This window comes from Pyxicephalus adspersus, chromosome Z (genome assembly GCF_032062135.1).
Source record: "Pyxicephalus adspersus chromosome Z, UCB_Pads_2.0, whole genome shotgun sequence".
In the NCBI taxonomy this organism is placed as follows: Eukaryota; Metazoa; Chordata; class Amphibia; order Anura; family Pyxicephalidae; genus Pyxicephalus; species Pyxicephalus adspersus.
This window is the reverse complement of record NC_092871.1, coordinates 82,401,626-82,428,046: the sequence shown is the minus strand read 5'-3', so window position 1 is coordinate 82,428,046 and position 26,421 is coordinate 82,401,626. Positions and strand designations below refer to the sequence as shown.

General features: G+C 39.3%; 1 protein-coding gene across 8 annotated transcripts in view; it reads left to right on the top strand.

Moving 5' to 3' along the window:
- Window positions 1-17,214, top strand: part of LOC140344060 (lysine-specific demethylase 5C-like) — a 30,775-nt gene extending 13,561 nt beyond the window's left edge. For 4 of the 8 annotated variants that reach the window (XM_072430979.1, XM_072430976.1, XM_072430977.1 and 1 more), the window contains 20 exons: window positions 446-569; window positions 664-827; window positions 924-1,082; window positions 1,607-1,726; window positions 3,172-3,596; window positions 4,574-4,736; window positions 4,864-4,983; window positions 6,062-6,438; window positions 7,078-7,202; window positions 7,293-7,437; window positions 8,092-8,188; window positions 8,808-9,163; window positions 9,257-9,395; window positions 9,884-10,063; window positions 10,475-10,615; window positions 10,695-11,216; window positions 12,931-12,979; window positions 13,065-13,267; window positions 15,199-15,417; window positions 16,110-17,214. In XM_072430979.1, the coding sequence (XP_072287080.1) occupies window positions 446-569; window positions 664-827; window positions 924-1,082; window positions 1,607-1,726; window positions 3,172-3,596; window positions 4,574-4,736; window positions 4,864-4,983; window positions 6,062-6,438; window positions 7,078-7,202; window positions 7,293-7,437; window positions 8,092-8,188; window positions 8,808-9,163; window positions 9,257-9,395; window positions 9,884-10,063; window positions 10,475-10,615; window positions 10,695-11,216; window positions 12,931-12,979; window positions 13,065-13,267; window positions 15,199-15,417; window positions 16,110-16,118 (3,837 nt within the window). In that variant the 3' untranslated portion in view covers window positions 16,119-17,214. The remainder of the gene's footprint in view (window positions 1-445; window positions 570-663; window positions 828-923; window positions 1,083-1,606; window positions 1,727-3,171; window positions 3,597-4,573; window positions 4,737-4,863; window positions 4,984-6,061; window positions 6,439-7,077; window positions 7,203-7,292; window positions 7,438-8,091; window positions 8,189-8,807; window positions 9,164-9,256; window positions 9,396-9,883; window positions 10,064-10,474; window positions 10,616-10,694; window positions 11,217-12,930; window positions 12,980-13,064; window positions 13,268-15,198; window positions 15,418-16,109) is intronic. The other 4 variants (XM_072430982.1, XM_072430981.1, XM_072430980.1 and 1 more) reach the window with 2 other exon arrangements.
- The last annotated feature ends 9,207 nt before the right edge of the window (window positions 17,215-26,421 follow it).

Genomic DNA, 26,421 nt, shown 5'->3' with positions numbered 1-26,421 from the left:
GCTAGACATCTGTGTAACCTGGTGACGCCTGGCCGGCATCTGCGTCCCGGACATTTGAATGTTGGGGACGCGAGGCCAAGGGAAGCAGATGCTGACCAGACATCTGCCCGCCAGTGTGTGGCTGCGAGGCGGGACCAGGTGGGAAATATACTAAGTACTAAGTATTTTTAATTGTACCGCTTTTACATTGAAAAATACTTAGTATTCATACTGCCAGGGAGGTTAAGTGCTTTTTGGCTACGAGATTGCTTTTACTGTTGTCTAAATTTAACAGTCATTTTTGCAGCCCAGCATTACTTCATTTATTAATTGGCACACCAATGGGTTTTCACTTGTAATTTTAGGAACACTGCTTTGGTGTGGTTGGTGGTCCCTGAGGACTGGTTTGTGATAAATTCCTTTAGTATGTTATGCCCTTCACTTCATTCCTTTACTGTTCTTTAAGCCTGAACCAACAGAAGAAGACATAGAGAAGAACCCAGAGTTAAAGAAACTTCAGATATATGGCGCAGGCCCCAAAATGATGGGACTTGGATTAATGGCAAAAGATAAAAACCTTCGCAAGAAAGGTAAGACTACAAATGCGTTGTAGATTATTTTTATGCACAGAATGTCAAGACGGCAGAAAAAAACCTTCAGGTCATGACATACATTCTGTTTTAGAAGAAGATATCCCAGAATGCCCACCAACGCTAGTGGTGAAGGAAGAGTTGGGTGTTGACTCTGAAGAGAGCCGGCCATACATAAAGCGTGAGAGATCTCTTAGTCCTGAGCCCTGCACCAAGATGACCATGCGACTTCGGAGGAGTACCAATAGTTCCCAGTTTGTAAGTCACACTGCCATTGGTCCTAATTGTAGATTTATCTTGCTTTCATTAGTGCAGGTGCCAAAAACAAATAATTTTTTACTTTACTTGTTTTAGGTGGACTCCTACGTCTGCCGTATATGTTCCCGTGGGGATGACGATGACAAGTTATTACTATGTGATGGCTGCGATGACAACTACCACACATTCTGCCTGCTTCCCCCACTTCCCGAACCCCCAAAAGGCATTTGGCACTGTCCCAAATGTGTTATAGCAGTAAGTAAATAAGAGGTGGCGGAGAATATTGGAAGCACCTTTACTATTAAACTTATCTACTAGCAAGTGTTTTTTTTTTCCAACTTGGGCTAAAAACAAACAAATGCACCAACCATTTAAAAATAAACCCATGTATTGATCCTGCAACAGTTCTCTTCTGGTTTGACTGGTGCCCAGGGTATAATGTCATAATGTCATCTGCTACATCCATATAGATGGGGGGAAAAGGCTGTGGAAGATCTTGTATACAACGTATCATATTTTTCAAGCTACAGCTAGTTGTAGATTTGTAAACTTTCAAACCAATGACTTAATCAGAAGGGTTGACTTGTAAAACTTCAGAGCATATCATGAGTGGAGTGAAGAAGACCAGTTGGGTAATATGTTATCCTAAGTTTTATCATAGTATAAATTCTGGTACTTTTTGATGAGCTGATTTAGGTTGGAATTCCCCTATAAATAGGTAATCATTCAATACATTTGTGTGCATTAATAGGTTTGTTAATTGTTTACTTTTTTTGCAGGAATGTAAACGGCCACCTGAAGCCTTTGGATTTGAACAGGCCACACGGGAGTACACTCTGCAGAGTTTTGGCGAGATGGCAGATTCTTTTAAGGCAGATTATTTCAATATGCCAGTTCATGTGAGTGGCTTTCTTGTAAAACATAAAGTTTTTTTTTTTTTTTTTTTTTTTTTTTTTTTTTTTTTTTTTTTTTTACAGTATTTTGAACCTACTGTTAGAAAGGGGACAGCTGGGTGCTTTACATAGCTTTCTGAAAACATCAGCCTCCTTCAGTGCTCCTCTCAAAATATAAACCCTAAACCAAATGGCAAGCATGCTCTTGGGAAGAATTATGCAAGAAATCATACTGTAATTAGTTTAGCGTTGCAACCAATGTACTTGGTAATTTAGACGATGGAAGCTGGTTATTTTAGGGTATGTGGGGCATTAGTCTTTGCAAAGTGAGCTACGCCACCTATTAGTTACATTTTTTTTTTGATAAGCAGGATCTGCCCAGTGATTCTATGAGGATCATGCGCTCTGTTTTCTTTAATTTGTGCGGATAGGAGGCCGCCAGCTACAGGCTGCCTTTAACCCAGTGCAGTGACAAGTTCTCTTCAGCCCTGTGAAAGCTGCTTTCTACTTCTTCATAAATCATCTGATGGTTCCTAACAGAGTGCCAAATGCCCTTCTTGGTGCTTACCTGGGCATTTTGGGAAAGCAATTGAAGCGCAAGTACCATTCCTGGTTGAACCCAAACTCCTTTAGTAACAGACTGTATCCTAAGTAAAAGAGGCAAAATGATTCCTGTTTTTATCTTCTTAAATTCATCATCACTCTGCCATAAAAGAATTATGCTATTGGCATTTAGGAGCATTTGGCAACAAGCCTACATTAAGGACTTTTTTCCCACAAATTAGATTAGTTATCCAATCCTATTAGTGAGATTAAACCCTGTAACAGGCCAAAATAAAGAAGTTTTTTGTGTTTGTACATACATGGGAAAACGGACTTCTGGGATCCTTTATTCTATGAGAACTTGACGTCTTTCATCATATACTATAGTGTTGTATAGTAAAAACATTTCTTTTTAGATCATTAAAGGGTAAAATCCTGTTTCAGTTTTTGTGTGTCTCAGTTCGCAGAGTATTCCCTTTTAACTCCCTGTCCCCAAAGAACATAAATTGTAGAGAGTTCTTTACGCAACCTAATTTTCATCCTTGTCTCAATTCTTTCTACAATCAAATAATGCCTCAGACATCTTGCTCTAGTAACAGTGCTCAAATGTGAATTTCCTGTAACTTTTGGTTTCATTGTCAATGCTTGCAAGGACAAACAGGATTATTCCTACCTATCAAGGACAAGGGTAAAAAAGCTTGACTCAATCAGGAAGCCAGTTGTCACACTGTCGCTTCTGCAGTAAAGAGTTGCTTGTTTTTCTTGTTTATCTCTGCTCTAAGATGTAAACTGATGTTGCTCTTAGATAAGAAAAAATGAATGCAGGGAGCATCTATTACCTAAAATTGCCATATGTAGGTCAACCTATGATTCTGCAGTTTAATAGTTTCATGTTTGTCTGTCCCCAGATGGTGCCTACAGAGCTGGTGGAGAAAGAGTTTTGGCGTCTGGTCAACAGTATAGAGGAGGATGTTACAGTGCAGTATGGAGCAGATATTCACTCCAAGGAGTTTGGCAGTGGCTTTCCCATGCTGGATGGAAAAACTGAGCTGACGCCTGAGGAGAAGGTAACAATATACTTCCTGAATCTCCACAGTTTATATTGTGTTATAAGCCTTATTTCACTCACTTGCCTTGCCTTTGCTCCTCAGGCATATGCCACCAGTGGCTGGAACTTGAATGTGATGCCCGTGCTTGAGCAGTCTGTGCTGTGTCACATCAATGCAGATATTTCTGGCATGAAGGTGCCCTGGCTGTATGTGGGCATGGTGTTTTCTGCTTTTTGTTGGCACATCGAAGATCACTGGAGCTATTCTATCAACTATCTTCATTGGTCAGTATTTTGAGTTTGGAGTATTGTTATGAAAGTGTTTCTCTACTATATTGATTTCAGGTGTTCTACATCCACCCAATCCCACAGCACTAGGTTTTAAAAACTAATAACCCGCCTCTCTTTAGAAATTAATTAGTACCTGTGTATGCTGGTATTTGAATTACAACCTTCTCTCCTTTAGCATTTTGCCAAGTTGCTTGCTTCCTAACCTCCCTGGTAGTTTTCCCCAGTGCGTCTCGGTCTTAATTTTTTAGTGCCGAAAGCGATAACCCCAAACCACACTCAGGGAGGAATTGCCAGGGAGACCTAAAGTCCTACCTGCTTCCCATGTTCCAGCGGCGTCCTCCAGCGATGCGCGCCAACTGCTTCAGCATTGCCAGGCTACACAGATGCCAGCCCACATCTGCTTCCCCGGCGTATGAACGTTGGGGAAGCAGATGCCAGCCGGTCATCTGCTGGAGAGCCTTGGGCTGGAGGGTGGGGACCAGGCGGGAAATTTTAAATATTGAGCCAAGGAGGTTAAAGTCTCTTTTCTAATAGGTCTCTATTCCCCCCTTTTAACTAAGAGAAAAAATTATTTACCTGACCCTTCCACATGGTAAGACTTGCCTTGTGGCAATGGTTGGGAGCTCACATGAGCATGCTCTAAGGAACTGTTCAAAAAGTGCATTGTGTTGGTTCACGACACATGGATTGATCTAGAGGGCTGCCAGTTATCAGTTGCACCTTACCAACACACTATATAGCACAATGTGTTCTTTGAAAAATGCAGCAAACACTATTGAATTGTGGCATGTTGTATATGGGAAACCCATTCAAAAATATCACCATGAAGCAAATTTCCAATATGGGCATATGTCTTAATTAGCTGGTTTTGGGCTAAGAACTTTCCAAGTGAGGTTAGTGTACGTATTTTCCATGTAAAGTTTTTGTAATTGAGTATTGTAACTATTCTACTCTACCATGTCATTGCACAGGGGTGAGCCCAAGACCTGGTATGGAGTGCCATCCTCTGCAGCTGAACAGCTTGAAGAGGTCATGAAGAAACTGACACCAGAGCTTTTTGAGAGTCAGCCCGATCTCTTGCATCAGTTGGTTACGCTAATGAACCCCAACACACTAATGTCTCATGGTGTTCCGGTCAGTCCTGCAATTTTAACACTTTTCTGCTGTTATGTCTGTATATCGAACAACGTGTCATGTGTTCTGCCTCCTTATATGTATTCATTGTAAAACTTTAACCTTCTCAAAATTGTGTCTTATTTAGGTTGTGCGCACAAACCAATGTGCTGGTGAGTTTGTCATCACATTCCCAAGGGCCTATCATAGTGGCTTTAACCAGGGCTACAACTTTGCTGAGGCAGTTAACTTCTGCACAGCAGACTGGGTGAGTAAGAAGCGATAAAATGTCCATCTCTCATATCAAATAGGTTGATATTCTGATCCTGATTTTAACCTCATTCTTCCATTGGTTTGTCCATACACAGTAATATAACAATTCCAAGTACTTCATGCAATTTCTATATTATGTAGGGACATAAGAGAAAAAAAATAAATCTGCTATTACTGTGCTCCGTAAAGAAAAAATTTAATGTTTTCCCATCCAGCTGAACTTGCCTAATATAGGTTTTAAACAGCTTTGTCCAAATCCATTTATCATCCAAGTTCATTTTTTGTTAATTTATATTCTGTCTAATGAATTGATGACAAATTACTAAAACAATTTAAAACCTTTTGGCAGTGTAGCTATTTCCACCCCTCCATTTTTAAATGTTTGCATAGATCTTGTTAATAATTAAAATGACATGTTTATCTCTTTGCTCCTCCTCTCTCTGATACTTTGGGTTGTGGACAGGCACTTAAAAATTCATAACTTGCAATGTAAGACTTTTGTAGGTAATAACCTCTGAGCTTGCCTAGGCAGGAGGTTTCTCTTGTTTCAGGTCAGCTCCAACATCCTCCCCTTACCATGAAGAACCAATAGTCCCAGTAATGTTAATGTTATTTGCATTTGAACTTTGTGTAATAAACTTGTATTCATAATGCTGAATACATGTCATATTATAAATAGGCAGTTTATTCGTATTTTTTTTTTCTTGGTTCCTCCTTTTTACCCATAAGCATGTTAATGAAATGTAGAAATGGGTCTTCCGAGGCAGTTGCAATGCACACAGACAGCCATAGGTGATGTCCATATGTGAGCGCCATCTTAATTATTAAAAGAAATGAAATCCAACTAATAAAAGGGGCTAGGATAGTTAAACTGGAGGGGCTTATTGATGCTGGACATCCTTCATCCAGAAAATTATGTGGGCTTTTTATTATTTCTTTCTGCTTTTAAGGTTCTCACAGTGTGCATGACTGCAGTGAAATCTGGTAACCAGTTTTAGCTGAGAAATTTGTGCTCCTTCATTTAAATGGTTGTAACGTTTTACATGACAAAAATGACTTTATCCTATTTTTAGCTTCCAGCAGGCAGAAAATGTATCGAGCATTATCGCCGCCTCCGTCGATACTGTGTCTTCTCCCATGAAGAACTCATTTGCAAGATGGCTGCATGCCCTGAAAGATTGGACCTCACCCTGGCTGCAGCTGTACATAAGGAGATGCTCTTGTTGGTCCAGGAAGAGCGAAGGTTGCGGAAAGCATTGATGGAGAAAGGAATCACAGAAGCAGAGCGGGAAGCTTTTGAGCTGCTTCCTGATGATGAAAGACAGTGTCAGAAATGCAAGACAACCTGCTTCCTGTCTGCATTGGCCTGTTACAACTGCCCTCAGGGCTTAGTGTGTCTGTATCACATTGATGACTTGTGTCAGTGCCCACCTTCTCGACAGTATCTCAGGTAATTGTATTGGCTCTGAAAAGGCTTGTTCTGGAAGTCTGTTCACCCAGAAGTATAAACATACACAGCAGTTCCCCTATAGTTGTAGGCACATATTCTTCAAAACTCAATGTGATGCAAAGGCATACTTTTGCAATACAGCATCCCTTATGTTTCTCTCGGCACAAGCTTTCTTTAAAATAATCTTTTTCTAAGAAAACATTTTCATACTGGTGGAGCAATGTATAAATGAATGTTGTATAATTGTATCATTGTGCCCAACTTAAGTGTTGTGTTGCCGGATGACCCAGTAGTGGGGATGAAAGCATTTATTTGTAAAGTGGTTGTAATTTTAGTGGTGTCTAAAGGTCTGATGGCATGTACGTAGTCTATGACCATTTCCTGCAATCCTAAATCACATGTGGGATGCCATCTTTCTGCTCTTTGTATGCTCTGCTTTCATTTCATAGCACAGCATTTTTTGGCTTTCATTCTAAAAGGGTACATAAATTTATTAGTTTATAAATTGTTTCCATTATGCATGTAAACTGGTTGGAGGCATGAATTGATGTGAATTGTTTATTGAAGTATTTGTCATAAATTATTGTTTGTACAATGTTGTACAGATTATAATGTATTTGTTCGGATTGTTAAATTCAGGTATCGTTACACCCTGGATGAGCTTCCAGCCATGTTACACAAGTTAAAAGGTCGGGCAGAATCCTTTGACACCTGGGCGAATAAAGTGCGACGTGCTTTGGAATTTCAAAATGGTGGCAAGACAGGTGAAAACTGCTAACCTTTTCCTTTTTTTATTCTGCCTTTTGTAATAGAAAATTTGCATGTAATTCTCACTTTTTTTTTCAACTTTTAAGAGCTAGAAAATCTGCAAGTCCTTGAAGCAGAGGCAGTGGAGAAAAAATTTGCACAGAATGATTTACTACAGGAGCTGAAAAATACCATCAAAGAGACTGAATTGTGTAATAATGAGGCCAAGAAACTTCTTGATAATCCGGACAGGTTTGTGGTTTAGGTTAATAACACACGCAGTGCTTAATAGGGAAATTTGAGTGAATACATTCCTGTTTTTGGAATCGGAGACCTTCCAGTCAGTCAGCTTGGTGATCAATCTTGATGCTACCAAAATGGTTGGCCATGGTGGAATGTCAGTAATTAATTCATCTACCAAATATTTAGGTTCATTCATGTGATCCAATAGCAATTTGGGTTAAATGATCGATTTTAATAGATCGTTTACACTTATCAATCATATATCTTCCATGTTCATATTTTAGAACATAACTGCGTGTGTTGCATTGCTAACTAATGACAGATTGCTTGTTTATCATAGGTATCTGAATCTACATCAAACTTCTATCTGCATAGCAACCTTCAGCTTGCACCTGCACTTTCAACCAACCACTGATCTCTGTGGTTATGTGCAGGCCGCTGTCCTGTCTGTGGCTTATCTGAGAGCTGAGGTCTAATGCGTGCAGGCAAACTTTTTAAACTGTAATTTTCCTTAGCACTTTTAACAGAAGTGCATTTTATGCAATGGTTTTAGCATCCTGTTTATTGTAACATATGATGCAAAAAAAGTGTATAATTTATTACTGGGTGAGATCTGCCATGAATGTGGTTTAAATTTCAGTTACTCTGCTTTGTTTGCTGTAGGAGTAATGCTGCAGTCATATCATTGGACAGCTTGAATAAGCTTATCCATCGTATCCAAGCTCTTCCATGTGTGTTGAATCAGCTGCCAAGGCTAAAGGTAATGCTTTGAACTGTCTGGTAGTATATTAATTACAGTCAAGTCGAATTAAAGTATTTTTTTTAAATATCTTTTTGTATGTAAAAGGTTACTCCTCTGGTGTTAAAGCAATGTCATGGTCACTGTACTTTTTATTATCATTATACAGGCTTCTGCAGCAGCACCATATAGTTCCTGCTGTCCCTCCAGCATTCCAGATATGAGAGCTGCAGCTCTTATTCACAGCTGCATGTGGTTTATATGCCCCTTCCTCCTTTGGGCAATCAGCATTCCTTGTATTATGTATTGTATTTAGAGTGTTAATGAAAGAAAAGAATGTTATCAGATAAAAAAAAAAAAACTTTCTAAAGCCCTAATTTAATTGCTTCTGCTAAAAGAAATCTGATTTATAACGGTTATTAGAACAGTTGACTATCTTTTCTTGTGTCTTGCAGTGAGGGGGTGGGTTTGTGGCAGGGGGTTGTCCTCCTAATGGTAGTATAAGGTCAAAGATCTACATCTCTTAATGAGGCTTGAAAACTGTCACATCAATGTTCATGTCTGTGTGGGTGTACTTTGTATTAAAAAAAAAAATAAAACACATTTTTTTTTTTATATTTTCTTATTTATTTTTTATTAGGACCTTTTGGAGAAAGCAGAAGTCTTACAGGAAGAAGCAAAAAAGTGTTTGCAGTCTCTGCCAGATAGTGCTCCCCAGATGCAGGACATGGTAGAGCGCTGTCAGGCTTTAGGAGTTCTCCCACCTGAAGCTGAGCAACTAGAGCGGCACATGCGGCAAGGGGGGTGGTTATCTCGGGTGCGGGCTGCTCTTGTATCTGGGCGGTCAGGTACGCTTCAGGAATTGCGTGCTCTGCTACAAGATGCTGTTGAGGTAGCCGAAAGCCCTGCCGTGGAGAAAGCTCGTAGTGAACTTCAAGAACTTATCACTATAGCTCTACGCTGGGAAGAGAAGGCTCAAATGTGTTTAGAGGCCAGGTGAACAGATTAGTGCCTTCATGTCATGACCATAAACCTTTTAATAATTAACTACCTGCCATAACTCTTCCCTAATATACTCCTATTTTTCAGGCAAAAGCATCCACCTGCAACACTAGAAGCAATTATTAAAGAAGCAGAAAACATTCCTGTACAGCTTCCCAATACACTCTGTCTGAAAGAAGCTCTTTGTAAAGCCAGAGCCTGGAGTGCTGATGTGGACGAGATACAGGTAATAAGAAAAATCCACCCCAATCATGGTCCACCTTGTAATGAAATTGCCTTGTATTTACCTGTCACCACTTCAGACATGTTACTACTGTGATTAGGAGTCATGGCTGAGTGTAAGAGATGAGGGTCACTTGACTGCTGTCATCTATTCAGGGCTTTACTAGATTACTTTTGCTTGCAGTAGCAACACAGTAAACATTTTGCTTTGCTATGCATTGTGAAAAAACAGGTTTGTTATGTGACCAGCAGATTGGCATACCATACAATTATTATGCCCTGCAGATTATTCATTCCTTGGACCCTAAAAGTGGTGGCTCATATTCTGCAGGTATGATATGAGGCTTGATTTAATCAAGCATCTCGGCAATCTAGTAAGCGTTATTTTGCTAAATGAGGGGCTTGCAAGTACAGGATTAGTGTGGATGAGGTACATGTATGTGAAGATTTGTATTGGTAGAACATCAGTTTAGTTGTTTTTTTGTTTTGTAGAGTGGGGATCATTACCCTTGCCTAGATGACTTGGAAGGGCTGGTGGCTGTGGGTCGGGACTTGCCCGTGAAAATGGAGGAGTTGCATCAGCTTGAGGTACAAGTGACTGCTGCACACTCCTGGAGGGACAAAGCTGCCAAGACCTTCCTAAAGAAAAGCTCAAGTTTCACCCTATTAGAGGTACAAAGTTTTTGCTATTTTCCACTTTTCTATCTGTATTAATTATTCATGTTATTTTAAAGGGATTATTTGACTTGCATGATGCAACAAACAAGGTAAAAGATTAAGTATATCAAAAAATAAAACTTAGAGGGTTAAAAAATGTTTTTGTCCAATTGGGCAGATTTTACTTGACAAAACTCAAAACTCTCTGTAGGATACTTTTGAACATCTTTACCCTTTCTTCTTCTGGGTTTCTGATCTTAATTGGCCAGTCTGAGATGATGTAACTCCTGTGTGTACCCGAAAAATCTCAGCATCCTTTACTGAGCTAGCTGATGACAGCACTGTAATGCAACCGCATGCCTCAGTGTGTAGGTATATCCTTAGTTTTTTGTAAACCATGCTATTTTTTTGATTATTATTTTGTAGGTGCTGTGTCCAAGCGCAGATGTTTCCTCAAGCAATGGGAAAAGGCCTCAGTGGAGGAAAGAGAAGGAGCGGGGTCTGTATCGGTCAGATATAGAGAGTCTAGGGCTGTCTGCACAGGACCTGCGGGATCCTGGTTGTATAGTAAGTACAGTACATTCAGAATGACCAGAAAATAATCCTACTCCATTCAAGTGAATTAACAATCATGTTTGTTTTTCAGGTCCTTGCATTTAAAGAAGGTGAACAGAAGGAAAAAGCTGGCATTCTAAGGTTAAGGACGATGAATTCTTCAATTGAGAGACGTTGTGTTTGTGTATGTGGAGAGCCTCCGGGAGAACTAATGCTTCGCTGTGAACTTTGTCAGGACTTATTTCACGGTCTTTGCGTCCCTACTCCCAGACTGACTTCTCATCGTGGTACACACTCTTCACCTTCCCCAGCCTGGTGGGAATGGGACAATCACTTTCTGTGTCCATTCTGTGTACGGTCACGCCGCCCCCGGCTGCAGACCATCCTATCTCTGTTAGTTGCCCTGCAGAAACTGCCCGTACGGTTGCCAGAGGGGGAGGCACTTCAGTGTTTAACGGAAAGAGCAATGAGCTGGCAAGATCGAGCGCGTAGAGTCTTGGCAACACCAGAAATATCGGCTGCTGCAACAGCCTTGGCGGAGAAAAGGCAGAAACTGCAACACAACAAAGACCCTCAGGCACTGAGAGAGACAACCTGCAATGAGCAGATTCCTGTAAGTAACTGCAGTCTGTGATCTTACATAGGTCACATATGCTTGTGTTGCACAGAGGTGGGAGTCAAAGGTGATCTCTGGCCACCCCACTAAACCACTAGATGTTTTTTTTTTTTTTTTTTTTTTTTTTTTACTTGCATTAATCCCTGGCGTCAGGACCCCATCTTCGATTTTCTGGAATTTAAAGGTTTGGTGCTATTTCCAGTCCAACTTTGCTACTTGGGTGAAGTGTACTCTACCCATTGACACTCTAGCATTGAGTTTGATGGCAAAAAAAGGCAAACAAACCCTTCGCCTTCACAAGGGAGTTGATGCAAAATATAAGGCAGTCAAGTAGCAACTTTGGGTTCACCTATCCAGCTTATTACTCACTGAGATGTTTCTCTGTGCCTTTTAGGTTGAGAAAGTCTGCTTCCTCATGCCTTGGGTGCCCCTTAGGCTTTTGATCTGTTGTCATGTGCAATCTTTTGAAGCGATATGAAGGTCTTTCAGATACACCAAATGGTTTTAGTTAAAGTTGAGAGATGCATAAGTGTTAATCTTTGGATACAGCTTCTTTTGCATATTTTAGTCATTGAGGACTACAGGAAGTTGAGATCCGAATACCAGATATGCCTATGTTCCCAATTTAATTACATTTTGTTGGACCTAATAAGTCAACATGAGTTACCTGCAACTTAAAAAGGAAAGCTAAGCTGTGACGTCTATATTTTTCCCAGGTGCTTGCTGAATAGCAAGCTTAAAGCGTATGTAAACCCAAAAACAAATCTACTGCAGCGTGCCTGTCCTCAGATGTGGTGGCTCCATTTGATTCCTTTTGTGTAGAAAATGTTCACCATTATTTCCAACCATTAAAGCAGGGAAGGCTAATAACCTAAATTTTTAGCTTTTAGTTAGGTACCCATAAAGCTACATGGGCAAATTGGGCCTAATTTTAATAAAGTTCCCAAAGGTTGGGAAAGATAGACTGTCATGGAGCTACAAAGGACAAGGGGGCGCTCTTTGTGTCTGGAGGAAAATAAATTTTAACTTCAGATAAGGAAGGGATCACTGTAAGGTCTGTAAAAATGTAGAGTAGGAAATAGTTTTAGCAAGTTCTATGGATTACTTTAAGAATATAACTTGGTATTAAAGCTTTAAAGTAAAGATAAGAGACTGTTGATCCAGGGAGTTTCCAGTTGCCTCACAGGATCAGGAAATAATTTTTTTCCCCATTGAAAAAAATAAAAAATATGTTTGCCTTCCTCTGCATCAACTATTTCTATAGAGTTTTAATCTGGGATATGTTTATTTCCCTAGTGGTTGCACATGGTGGACTTCTGTTTTTTATTTTTTTTTCACCTAGTTGACTAAGTAACAATGGGAGAACCTGGGTTATCTAGCAATATTTCCAAGCATTTCTGACAGGGATTCTTCTAAAGAAAGCATACTTAGCTTGAAATTTGTTGCAGGCATGACATTACTATTACGATTGAGTTTCCGTTTTGGGTGTTCAGACACTGTCCCTTTAACCATCTGGTTTTGAGTTGTCATCCAAATTTCCATGAAGGAGCAGAGACATTTGCTGCTGACCAGGATACTTCCAAGCACATTTAATGCTAATATTTAAGCAGTGTTGTCATGAACCTAATCCAGATTATGTTGTAGACAGTCACAAAAGGTTACATTTTATTGTACAACTTGCATATTCATTCATGCTTTTTTTTTTATTTAGATTTCCCATGAGAATGGAGACTCACGTTTGGAGAATGGCACAATGCCTGGTAATGTAACCTAATTGTTTTTGTTGTTTCTGTGTATACCAGTTACTTATTGTGTGTACTAACCAGTCCTCTTTTTCTTTTAAAGATCTGGATGCCATGTCTGCTCTCATCGCTCAAATTGATAGGACACCAGTTCTGGATATTTCTATCGGCTCTCGAGCACTGTTAGAAGACCTAATGTTGGAAGGGGACCTGCTTGAAGTTACACTTGAAGAAGAGCTCAGTATTTGGAGACTGCTACAAGCATCACAGTCGGCCTGTGTGGAGAAATTAAAGACTCTAATTGAAGTAAGATCTAACACAATCCCTATATACCTATGGTGTTCATTGTGTTCCTCCGTACAGGGTTACTGGCTTCTATTAGAAATGATCCTCTGGACACGAGCCTTTATAGTATATTTGTGATGCTAAAATAGATCATATTAGATCTGAAGTGTTTAAGAACAATGGTCCTTGGAGTTGGAGGACTTTTTCCAACTTTTTCAAAAAATTCATCATTAAAGGATGTTGGTTGTACATCTCTGTAATTATCAATCCTCCTATTTCTTAAAGGCAATTATGCCAGTATACACTGCTGGAATGGATCTGTCTTTTAGACTGGCTTTAAAGCTGACTGTGTAGTATCTGCCCTTTTTGATTCGTATCCATACCACCATGTGTTGAGGGATATGACTAGCAGAGCAGTACACTTGTAATTAGCTGTATCTGCTCCACTATCCTGTTTTACTGTGTCTGCGGCAAACAAAAGGTTTACTGACTTCTCCACTGTATGTACTGCTTCAGCATACACAACAATATGTGCATTTGGCAGTGAGCAGGACACTCAGGCCTACAGCCAAGCCTGATAACCTGTTTAAAGTGCTGGTAGGGGTGATCCAGTCTGATGCTTGTAAACAGTACTACAGTAATACCCTGAAATTTGCGAGAGTTGCGTTCCTAGACACTTCATTTTCATTTTCAAAATTCGTGGGGAATTTAGGATGCCACGTGACCGCTCCCGTCTTCTCTGAAACGCTCAACTCTCCTTAGAAATAAAATTACCATACTTTTAGTAATAACCCGTTTTCTTTTAACAACCTAAAAAATTGTTTTCGGTCTTTTTTATTTTTTTTTTTTTTTTTTTATGCTTGTATGGATGAGCTGATTTGGATACAGTTTAGTCTTAATTTTAAGTGTTAGGTTCTAAAGAAAAAATAAGCAAATTCATGAAGCCGCTGATTCAGAAGCGGAAATTTCCGGGGTATTACTGTACATTTTCTTTTAGTTGCTCTTCTCCTTTGTGCATTCCATATACAGCAGGGGTGTCCAAATCAGTCCTCATTAGCAACATACAGGCCAGGATGAATAAAAACTCATGGTTTGAGATATTTTCTGCCTCATTATAAGCTACAACTTCCTAAACTTACTGCTTTTTGTGGAAATAATATAATGTGTTAGTATCCTGGCCCTTATAAACTGGAGTTGGACAGCACTGTTATAGAACAGACTGTGTGGAAGCCTCCTGTCTGGCGTGGTGAGTGATGAGAACCATAACAATAAGCAAGTCGGTGTTTCTTAACCTTTTTAACAAAGGGAACCCTTGAAATAACTTCGGGAACCCATGTTATCCTTACTATATCCACAGCTCGCAGTACATTAGTGTAGCAGTCAGTAAGAACGCCTTTTTATTTTGCTGCCTAGTAAGAAAATGTCACCCTTACAACTTAAAAGATCATTGGTGTCAGGTGAGCTAACCTGAGAGGCACAAATTGCTCCTTACTCAAGGAACCCCCATCAAACCCTGGAGGAGACCAAGAGTTTCACATAACCCTGGTTCAGAAACACAGATTACCCTAACAGTTTAAAGGATAGAGTTTCATTATGTTGAACTTTGTCTGATCAGACTTTAGCAGTCATCAGTATAGATTTCAGAAGTCCCAATTTTTGTTCTTTTTTACTTGCATGTACCATCTGCAAAACCTGTATATAGTTATCTGAACTGGTTTCTGAAGTAAAGAAAAATATATAATCAACAGTATAACATAAGTCTAAATGATATAATACGAATGTAATGGTAGAAATGAATACCCAGGTGTGCATTTTTTGTTGAGGGACATGCACACATTTTCTATCAAGTTTTTATTGTTTTTGAGTGTTAAACGTTTTTTTGAGGGTGTTTATGTGGAATGTTTGAAACAAACAAGTGCCATAGCCACAAGAGTCTGTTCTTTGCCTGACAGATTGATCGAAGTGAACGGAGGGCTAACCGCCCAAAGGGGAAAGACAATGAGAAAAGGAAGAAGAGGAGAAACGAAAGAGTGGAAGGGGGTTACCCCCCACCAACACTCCCGAAGGAGGAGGTGGGACCAAAGAGGAGTCGCAGTGATCGGACACTGGACACGACGGCAGACAAGGAGAGCCCAAGAAAGATGGGATCAGAAAGCAACCAGAATGGGGAGGTGAGTTTAAAAAGATTGGGTGGGGGGGAACTGGATGTCTGTTCCAGTTATTTCTAGGTCAACATGTGATATAAAAAGACTGCTGCTTTTGTCAAAACTCCTAGTTTTTAACTACAAAAGTATACATTTTTCATTTCTAGTGTATAAGAGCTTGGAGGGAAAAAAAAAACTTATGAAGTGGTCTGTTGAAGTTGAAATTTTAGCATCGTAGCTGGAACTTTTATTCTTATTGCCATTTTACCTCACCTTGTTTTGTATAGTTTGTTTGTGTGGAGGTAACTGTATTGGTAGAGAAGTCTGCTTCCTCATGTCAGTGACTCTGGTGACTGTTGTGATGACTTGAAATGACGCTCTGGTCCTCAAGTACAGCTTAGCTTACCCTTTAGCAAGAACAGTGAACAGCACTTTGGTTACTTATTAGTGTTTTTTGTAATCGCCATTGATCTAGACAGACAAATGTTTGGTTGGCAAGGTAAACAAGTGTAGACCCCTTCATTGCACACTGCAAGTCGGGTACTGCTTGGATACAGCTTTTATTTGCACACATTCCCTTTACATTTGTTTTTGTTGTTGTGCACGTTAATTGGCTACCTTTAGTATTTAATCAGACCTTTGCTCTTGCTTTCACAAGACCAGGTCTTGCTGTACAAGGTGTTCACAGTACCTGATTTCTTTTGCTTTTCATCTTGCAGCGATTGTGACCCTTGGCCATGAAGACCTGACACCCTTAAACTGGGAAGGGGACACTCCGACAGACACATATTCATTTTTACCTCGCTGAAGAATGGTGAGAGGTGACTGTGGGGGGTGATGAAATCCAGGACCCCTCTCCCCTCTACCTCGTACACAGCGTTCTCTTCTCCCTTTTCCCCTGAGGATGGGGTGTACCTCTCTGGGGACATCAAGTGGAAGCTGGTGCTACCTTCACACAACTGTTGTCAGTACTTACCTAAGGACTTGTGGACTCATGGGCAGGGGGTTCCCTTTTCTATAAATGTTTAAATGCAAGCAATTACCCTGGCGGGTTTCCTGTAGGCCGTGACGGGAGTTGTGCTAGAGGCCCTTACGTGTCTGTCCTGCCCTGAAGGAATGGGACCCTCATGAGCATGTTCATTTTTTTTTTCTTTTTGTCCTCAAAAGACCAAGATCAGCATCTGGTGCCACGTGGACAAGGCTTCTGATATTACAAAAAAAGTGGAACGTTGATGTTTGGTTTTTATTTCTTCTTTTTGGGCTAGGAGGGGATCACTTTTTTATTTTATTTTATTTTTTTTTATTTATTCCCTTCTTGTGTTTGATAGTTTCACTAACTGCCTAATTTCTCTTGTCCTTCATTATAGTCCAGAATCCACAGGGCTCTCTGCACCTCCAACCCCAGTAAGACATGTTCACTTTCTTCAGGACACTTTTGTTTAAAAAGTTTAAAAAAAAAAAGAGAAAAAAAATTTCTAAATATTGTAAAAGCTAAATACCCTTAAAATGCCCTTCTGGAGGGTTATCTTTTCTGACATGTAGAAATAAAAGCTAGAGGTTTTTGGACTTTGTCTCCCGGTTTGCGTTGCAAGGCAAACTTCAGGCTGTATTATACCTCAGTATTGCAGACGTTTATTTTGCATAAATTATGTTTAGCATCACTAAAAAAAAAAAAAAAAAAAAAAATCACTGGGACTTGGTTTATGTTGCCAGGTTTTTTTTCTCTTTGTACTTTTTGCTCTAACTAGACTAAATTATTGAGCTTCTTGGGATAGAATGTATCTATTTGGTTTGGTTAACTGGTAAAAAGTCTTTCCTAGATAAGGTCTGAATATTGTTTTTATTGCGTAAAGTTCTCTGAATTTGTTTTTTACTTCAATAATTATCAGTTGGGTATTGCTGGTTATGGAATGAAAATACTACTTCAGCGTATGCAAAGACCTGTAGCGTGGAGAAAAACCGCAGTGCTTTATCAAAATGTGAGCAACATCCTAAAACCCGACCAATGGCCCAAAACAGTGATTTGCCAATTCTTGGTTACTTTTATCTTTTCCACAGCTTTGTGAAACACCTTTTGTGCTCTCCTAATGAATAATACTTGTTGGATAACCATGATCTCTTTATGACAGGCTTTCACACAATATCCTAGATACAAAACACATAGGGCCTGATTTATTAAAGCTATAGACTAGAGAAGGTAGATAGACAAGGGCAACCCTGGGTGATCCAGCAAACCTGAAATGGATCTGGTCCAGGACTGAAAACACTTGGCAGATGCTTTTTAGGATATCCTGCAGTCTTTTTACGCTTTAATAAATCAGACCTAGCATATTCTCAGAGTAATTTCCTATGCCACCACAAGGAGTCTCCCCAACTCAATCGTGTGTGTGTGTGTGTGTGTGTGTGTACATCACTTGAAAACGAAACTTACTGTACATATGACTGAGGCTCATATGCGTGCACCAGACATCTTTCTACAACGCTGTCCTATATGTCAGAGCTATATTTAGATGTATGTGTGCATGTCATCACTAGGAAACGCATCAAAACATTTAAACCCAACTTGCTATACATATGACTCGCTCATGTGAGTGCACCGCTGAGGTATATTGGCATCTATGTATGCATGTATGTGTGTATGTATTGCTCAGTTACAGTGTACCTTATTTTTACATATGTTTTTTTGGACTCTTATGGCCTGTAATAATGCCTTCGAGAAAACGTAAGGCAATTGGCTGGGTGCAATCAAAGGCAAAAAAAATGAAACAACCCCGTAGACAAGAAAATCACTATAGCTTTATTCCTTTTCCTGTAAAAAAAAGATTGCAATAAATAAATACCCAGGCAATGCCGTGTAATTAGCTAGTCCTTCATAAAAATGGTTAGCTTTTATTATTAAGACAAATCAAACTCCCTTACATTATGCTTTTTTTTTTTTTTTTACAAACTCCAGTTTTGGCCTAACACTTCACTACATGTGGGGCATGCAATGTAATTAAGCTAAAGTTAAAATTATAAACAACAGAAGCTCCACCCAAAAGAAGAGGTGGACGGGGGAAAAGTAGCAATTGCCAGCATTGCCTGTGGTCTTTGTGTAGCTGATGGCTTTTCCATTACCTTCTCCTTCATTGAGTGGGTGCCCGTTCTGTTTAACACAAAAAAAAAAATGATATAAATACACAGATGTAACAAATACTTGCCAGGTTTAGACAAAAAGATGATTATTGAAGAATATCCTTGTTTAGATACATCTTTTGGGTCTAGATCGTCATACTTCTTTTCTTGGTCAAAATCTGCACAGATGAATATTGTATTATCATATGATGATGAACTTTGGTGAGTGCAGCATGAACTCCAATGCCGCAATGGAGCTGGTTCCTCAACCCATTACTTGTTTCATAACTCCCTTCCTTGGGGTCAAATATAAAGAAAAGCATTGGGTCAAGACAACACTGCTCACTTCTTCACCAAAGGTTCTTGCTGCTAACACACATAGAAAAGGTTCTAACGATCGTGTACTCTGGATCTCTTTGCTAGCATATGCACAGCTGAAGAGAAAAGATGAAACGTCAGTCTGTTTCTTTTTTTTGTCGGGTGGAGAGTGTGATTGTTGAATCTGATTTGCAGAGTTGCATTGGAGTAGGATGGCAGTCCATTTTTAAGACTGTTATGGGTGCACAAAAAAAAATAAGAATACCGGTGCCAGTCCACTTTGTCTAAGTCCATTGGGAAAGCCAATGCATCATGGTGGGGGGGGGGGGGGGGTTACAGGTCTATTCCCTCCCTCCTTTTTTACGAATGAAATTGAGCAGTAGAATGAAAAATGGACCAGGCTGATGAAGCCTCATCAGATTTTAGATATGGCTGTCATTAGCTCAATTTTGCTAAGTTCAGCAGCCTCTTGACTATAAGCGCTACTGACTCTTGTCCCATTTTTACAACTTATTACTGTTTGCTGTTTCACCCCTTTGTGTTGAACTTGGTGACTTCTGGTATTAAGGCAAAATGTGATTGGTAATCCCAAAGGTTATCTTTCATACCAGAACAGTAGGAGAGAGGAAATCTTCCACTAGTGAACTTTTCCTATGACAAAGTCTGCAAAATTTCCCCTCGCTAACTTTCTTTTGCAAACCTGCACACAGATAAGGAAAAATAAACAGTAGTAACAATGTCCTATACCAAAAATAGTATTTTGGCTATATATACATTTTAATGGAACTGGTAATTTTTTAAGTCCTGTTGTAGTTGCTGGAGCAAGCATATGTCGCACAAGTTGATTGAGAGCCAGCATGCTGCCCTGTGTGTTTCTTGCCGAGACCTTTGTTAAAAACTGGTTAGGAAGTGTGGCCTTTATGGGTGTGCCAATATCTGTGGTAAAACTGGCTAGGTAGCTCTCTTCTGAGGAAATGTCTCATTCTCCTTCCACCCTAAACTTAGCCAATTTTCTATTCCTGTAAATGGAATGCATTTGCAGCATTTGAAACTCATGTCCTTTCATTTCTCTGCTCCCAATAACCCCATCTAAAAATAAAATGAATAACCTGGTAGTTTCTGAGATTTGCTTCCATATCACGATCGGCTGGTTGACATTGCTGGCATGAGAACAAAGCGTGATGGTTATTGTTTAAAAGTTTACTAGCAGTTGAAATGCTGAGATACAAAAAGGGAATAAGAACAATTTCCATCCACATTGCACACATCTTGCAGTTTAATTTTCAATCTTGTTTTTCTATTTCAATCTGCAGTCAGCTATTTTTTTATAACACTTTATTTTTTAATGTATTTTACAACAATAAACAAAATCGGATACAAAACATATTAAAAAAAGGTAACAATATACTTTTCTCTATGTTAAAATGAGAATAGTTGTCCAGAGAACTCTAGTATTATAAATCACCCCAAAATTCAATGTACCTATCAAAGTACTACTGTTAAGCTTGAATTATTACACTGCTTGGTAATCAATTAAATTGTTTTAGTCTTTCATTTCCTGAAAGGGGATCCAGGTAGCCCATGTGTCTAAATACCATTCTGTTCTATCAAAACCCTGCAGTCAGATCTTCCATATTCTGAATCTCTTGCACTTTACGTACCTACATAGCTAGTGTGGGAGGTTGTTTTCTTCTACATTCTGGGGATGCGGGTTTTATCTGCCATGACCAGGTAGTTCACTAAAGATTTGTACAATTGTTGGGGCCAATCATTAAGATGTAATAGAAAAAAGGCTGGGTCATCCAGGATATACCTAATTGTCATTTTTTGACACATTTCTCGGACTTCTTCCCAGGAAGTCCTCAACACAGGACATGTCCAGAATATGTGTAATACATCCCCCTTATGTACACCACATCTCTAGCATCTATCAGATTTAGAAGGGAACATAATATGTAGCTTCTGGCACTCTGTACCACCTAGTCAAAATCTTATATCTCACTTCTTACATATTGCTATTTATTAATCCTTTGTGAGTAAATGAGATCACCCCGTTCCTCTGTGAGGGAGTAAGTTGTATATTTAGGTCTCTCCCCCATGTTTTTATTAATGTTGGTATAAAGTTTCCGGGGGTCATTTAGTATGGAGTTGAGACAATACATTATGTAATCCTACCCCTTCTGTACACAATCGTTCAAAAACAGTAAGTGGTCTGTTGAAATCTAGTGACCGAGGTTGGGATCTCAGAAAATGTGAAAGCTGTGCTGCTCTCCAGAAGGCCAACTTAAAAGGCAAAGTTGAACTCTGGAGTTCAGTTATGGAATACCAGTTCCCAATATTTACAAAATACTTTATCTTCGTTAGACCTCCATCCCATAATTCCTGGAATTTACCCCTTTCCATTCCAGGGCGAAAATCTGGGTTTCTAAACACTGGTAACAATGGACTAGGTTCAGGAGAAAAATCTCTATGAGCATGCCATTTCCCCCCTACTTGCAGTGTAACCTGTATGAGCAGGTGTTTACAATCAATATATTGGATTGGTAAAAGCATCCATGGTAGGTTGGATAAAGGTATTTTACTGCAATTCTGTTCCAAGGCTACCCATTGTTTCAATCTCGAGTCAATGCTGTGTAAAACAAAGTGAAGTCGGGAACCCCAAGTACCTTCTTATGTTTGAATAAAAGCTGTCTAACTAACCTTGGGATTCTTGCCCCTCCAAATAAACCAGAAAATCTTCCAATATAGTTGTCTGGGTGAGTTGAATGGGTAAGGCCTGAAACAGGTGTAGAATTCTAGGTAGAAGATTCATCTTAACTACCTGGATACATCCCAGCCATGTAAAGGACCTCGACATCCAAGTTTCTAAGTAACTTTTGATTTTGCACAGCAAAGGTGTGAAGTTTAACCTAAACAAACTGTCTAATTTAGAGGAAATCATCACCCCAAATACTTAGTTGCCACAGGCTCCCATCTAAATTGGAAATTGGAGGCCATTTGTTTACATATTTCTGGGGATAAAGTCAGATTAAGGACTGGGCTATTTGCTTGGTTAACTTGAAAATTTGACAAATCATTATATTCCTTTGTTGCCTGCAAAGCATTTGGGAAAATAAATACTGGTGATGATATAAAAAAAAATCAGATCGCCGCCAAATGCTGCCACCTTTTGCTCCTGTTTTGCGAATACCAACCCCTAATATTTGTGGAAGCTTGTATATGACAAGAAAGGGCTCCAAGGTAAGTATAAAGATCAATGGTGACAAGGGGCAACCCTGTCGTGTACCATTGGTAATTGCAAGGGATTCTGAAAGAAATCCATTGACTCGCATGGACGCCGATGGCTTCGAGTATATGGAATTCATCCTAGTTAACATTCGCTGCATCAGTCGAGAAAAGGCATGCCCTTTTCTTTCAGATATTTTTGATGCATAAATTTATTCTAGGACTCTGACGGTATTGTCTCTTGCCTCTCTAGAGGGGACAAAACCCACCTGATCTGGGTGTACAATTTTGTATATAATTGTTTGTATTCTAGTAGCTAGTATCTTAGCGAAAAGTTTGAAATCCTGATTTAGTAAGGATGTTGGCCTAAAGTCCTTACAGGAGGAGCTATCTTTTCCATCTTTGGGGATTACTGATATATATGCTCTAAGGGAATCTGAAGACAAGGATCCCCCCTGTGCTAATGAATTGAATGCTTTCAAAAAAATGAGAGACCAGTAGATCTCCAAAGGTTTTGTAATAGGATAAGGTAAAACCGTCTTGACCCAGGTGATTTCCCTGAGGGGGTACTTTTTATCGCTGACAAGAACTCTACTTCGCTGATTGGGATTTCAAGTGCTGTTACGTTTTCTGGTGACAATTGAGGTATACCGGATTTGGCCAGATTTTGATTTATCATTGACACTTTATTTTCCTTAACTCCTGATATAGGAGTAGAAGAATGTAAGTTATTGAGAGATTTGTAATAGGGTCTAAACATTTGAGCAATATCTTTCACAAGGTGTTTGTCCCTTGTCATCAACAATAATATAAATATTTAGTAATTTTGTGTATCTTTTCCATTTTTTCTGATTTTAATCAGCAGATTTGAGATCTCCATCTGTGCCATTTTTTTATTTTAATTCTAGCTCCATGTTTCATTATTATTCCCCTTATCGCTACTTTATGAGCTTCCCAAATTGTCATTGGACTTACATCTGAAGTAATAAAACAGAGGAAGTTTTGCAGTGTTTTCCCCAGATCCTTTTAGCTGGGTGCACCACCCAGCACTTTTCAGTAACCACCCGCCTGGTTTTGGGTGGTTACTAAAAACTTGGATAATAATACAGGGGCTGCCACCCGCCTACAGCTTCTTCCCACCCAGCTTAAAAAAGTTTATGGGGAGAATACTGTATTGCTTTAATTCCTTAGCAATATCAGTTTTGGTGATCAAATCATCTAGAAGAGATTTATTGAGTTTCCATTGCCATGTTTTCGGATTTACATATATTAGGGCAATTTGGAGAAACACTGGGGCGTGGGCTGATATTGTTATATCTCCTATTGAGCATTGTACAACCTGGGTTAGATCGGTATGTCTTATCCTAAAATGATCCAGTTGGGAGTAAGATTGGTGTACTTTGGAGAGAAAAAGTATAGTCCCTCCCTTTGGGATTTAAAATTCTTCATACATCCACCATTTGGTGGTGTTGGAGAGTACGTAATGGCCGGCTTCTACCCAAAGTAACCTGAGCTGACTGACTTTTAACATCCAAGTAAGGATCTGGAACAAAATTGAATTCTCCTCCAAGAATCACCAAACCTTCTCTAAAAGTTTCTAATATCTCTAAGACATGAGATATAAACTTGACTTGAGCCATGTTTGGGGAATAAACTGCAGCCAAGGTAACCTAATTATTTAACTGCCCTTTAACAAACAAGTATCGCCCTTCTACATCACTTTTAACTTCATTGAACCACCATGTTATGGAGTTAGTAATAAATATGCTTACTCCTTTGGATCTAGAATTTTCAGAACAACAATGGTAACTGGTAGGAAATTTTCGATTTCCTAGGTTAGGCAATTTATCTCCTTTAAAATGAGTCTCTTGTAAATATGCAATGTGGACTCTGTATTTATGAAGCTTCGTTAAGAGAGCTATCTTTTCTCCAGAATGTTCAAACCTTTCTGTGTTTAAAGTGATTATTTTAATTGTATCCATTGTACTTATTATACTTTACTTATTACCTACCTTTTCTTTCCTACTAACCTACCTTTACTTAATAATTAAATGTGGGATAAGTAACAACTATAGGAAAAGACTAGGGGGCAGGGTAAAATAGGGATTAGGTGAATTACAAGAGGGATTCTGGGAAAGGAAAATTAGTCACCTACTGTCTTTCCAGGGAAAAAAAAAATTCTGGTTCAAGGAATTCCAAGAACGACACCAGTCTCTGTGGGTTCTAAGGGGATACTGGTTAATTAACCAAATAGTCCTCACTTCTTGAGTGAGGACCCTAGTGTGAAGACTACTATGGTCAAGCTTGAGCAGGGGCCCTCAATCCCCAGCCAAAACAGTACAAAATATTTGACTAAAATCTTATCAACTAAGGCTCTAGTGATTTTTATTAAAGTAGAGGAGATTTCAGATTATGAACCAATCAAAGGTTTGTAAGTCAATTTTAGGACCAAAAAAAAGAACGTCTTTTAAAGGGTGGTTAGAAGATTTGGTCTAAACGTCCTGCCACAACAATCGAATCTTTCTACTTTTCCGCATTTTCCGTGCCGATCTCCATGATAAACCAGCCAAGCAGAACTTTTCTTGCCATCCAAAAAGCCAGGGCTCTTTGGCCAGTCGGGTAGTGTCACTTGTGGCAAAGCAAAAGTAGCAACTAATGCAGGTAGGTCTGGTGGGTTCCAGAAGACTGCAGATACATCATCTTTATTCGCCACCAGGTGGAAGGGAAAACCCCAGCGATATTTGATGCCATGTTGCTTTAAAATTTCTAACAGTGGACGCAGTGCCTTGTGGAGTCGCAATGTGTGACTGGACAAATCTTGTAACAATATGACCGACCATGGCACCATTAAACAAGAGCTCAGAATGTGTGCAAGCCTTTTTCATGATCTCCTCTTTTAATGGAAAGGATGCTAATTTGCAAATCACATCTCTATTTTTTTTTTTTAGGGTCTTGGGGTCTAGGTCCCAGGGCACTATGTATGTTTTAATTAGTATTTTTTAAATGTATTTTTTAAATATTAGCAGTCCGCTATTTAACATCCATGGCAATGGTAGTCAGTATCTGATTTGCTGATTCTGTCACAAATCTGCATAGGGGGCAAATTGCAGTACAGTCATGAAGATCCTTAATAAAATATCAGAAGAGGAATGGAATGGACATGGCTGGCTGGTTTGAGTTTCTTTTTTTTTTTTTCAGGCTTTTTACCAGGCATCCTTTACTTTACTTTTACCTACTCCTACTACTTAAATAGAATTTGATCTATAAAAAAAGTTGCTATTACGAACTGGTCTTCTTGCAACCCACCTTTTCTTTCATTACTATGTCTTGCCCTGTGTCTTTTTGGAGGTGGCCATTATAGAAGAGATATGGCTGTGTTTCCTCATGTTCCTTGATGACTGATATGAGAGAGGCAGCATTGTCTTATATCTTAACCAGCAGATACACAGCAATAGGACCCTATGACAAAGAGTGCTTTGCACAGTAGTCATGTGTAAAGAACTGTTTTGCTTGTTTCTAGAAGTGCTTCACAATTACCAATTCTTAAAATTACCTACAAGATACCAAATCTCAACTTGATTTTACCTTCGAGTTCCCATGAAGAATGAGAGCGTCAGCTGTGTGGTTGACAGTTCAGGTTTTTTTTTGTTTTCTACTGAAGGAGTCCATTAGGTGTTGGCTTTACATCCATACAAAAAAAAAATTGGATTGTCGAAGATAAACCTAGACCCTGGTCACTCTACAAAACCTACTGTTGTCAGTAAAGAGACTTCTGAATACTCATAAAATCTTCACAACCTGTCAGCTAAAAAAAAAAATATTGCAATCCTCATCCAGTGCTGTACAAAGAAATTGTTTTATAAACTGGATTTCAATTTGACAAAAAGCAATATATTTCCCATACACGGCAAAGTAACAAGGTTTACCTAAACCTAGCCCCTGCTACCAGCACATACCAACCTGGTTCTTTTGTCCATTAATATTATTATTATTATACAGGATTTATATAGCGCCAACATATTACGCAGCGCTGTACATTAAATAGGGATTGCAAATGACAGACTAATACAGACAGTGATACAGCCCCCCCCCCCCCCAAATCCAGAAAAGCTTTTTGGACTAGTTCAATGGTAGCTGTACATCTGGGCCACTAGCACTGCACCTCTCATACACACGCTAAAGTTATGACCCTGACACCGTCCCCATCTTGCTCATTTACAAAACAATCCTGTGGCTGTGCATTTTGTAAATGGGCAAGGATGGAAAATACAAATCTGGCTGTACCAATTAGAAGGAAGAATGGGCTACATCTTTAAAGAAGTTGTGCCTTGGAGATTTAAGATAAAGGTTGATTAACAAACATGCCCCAGTCTG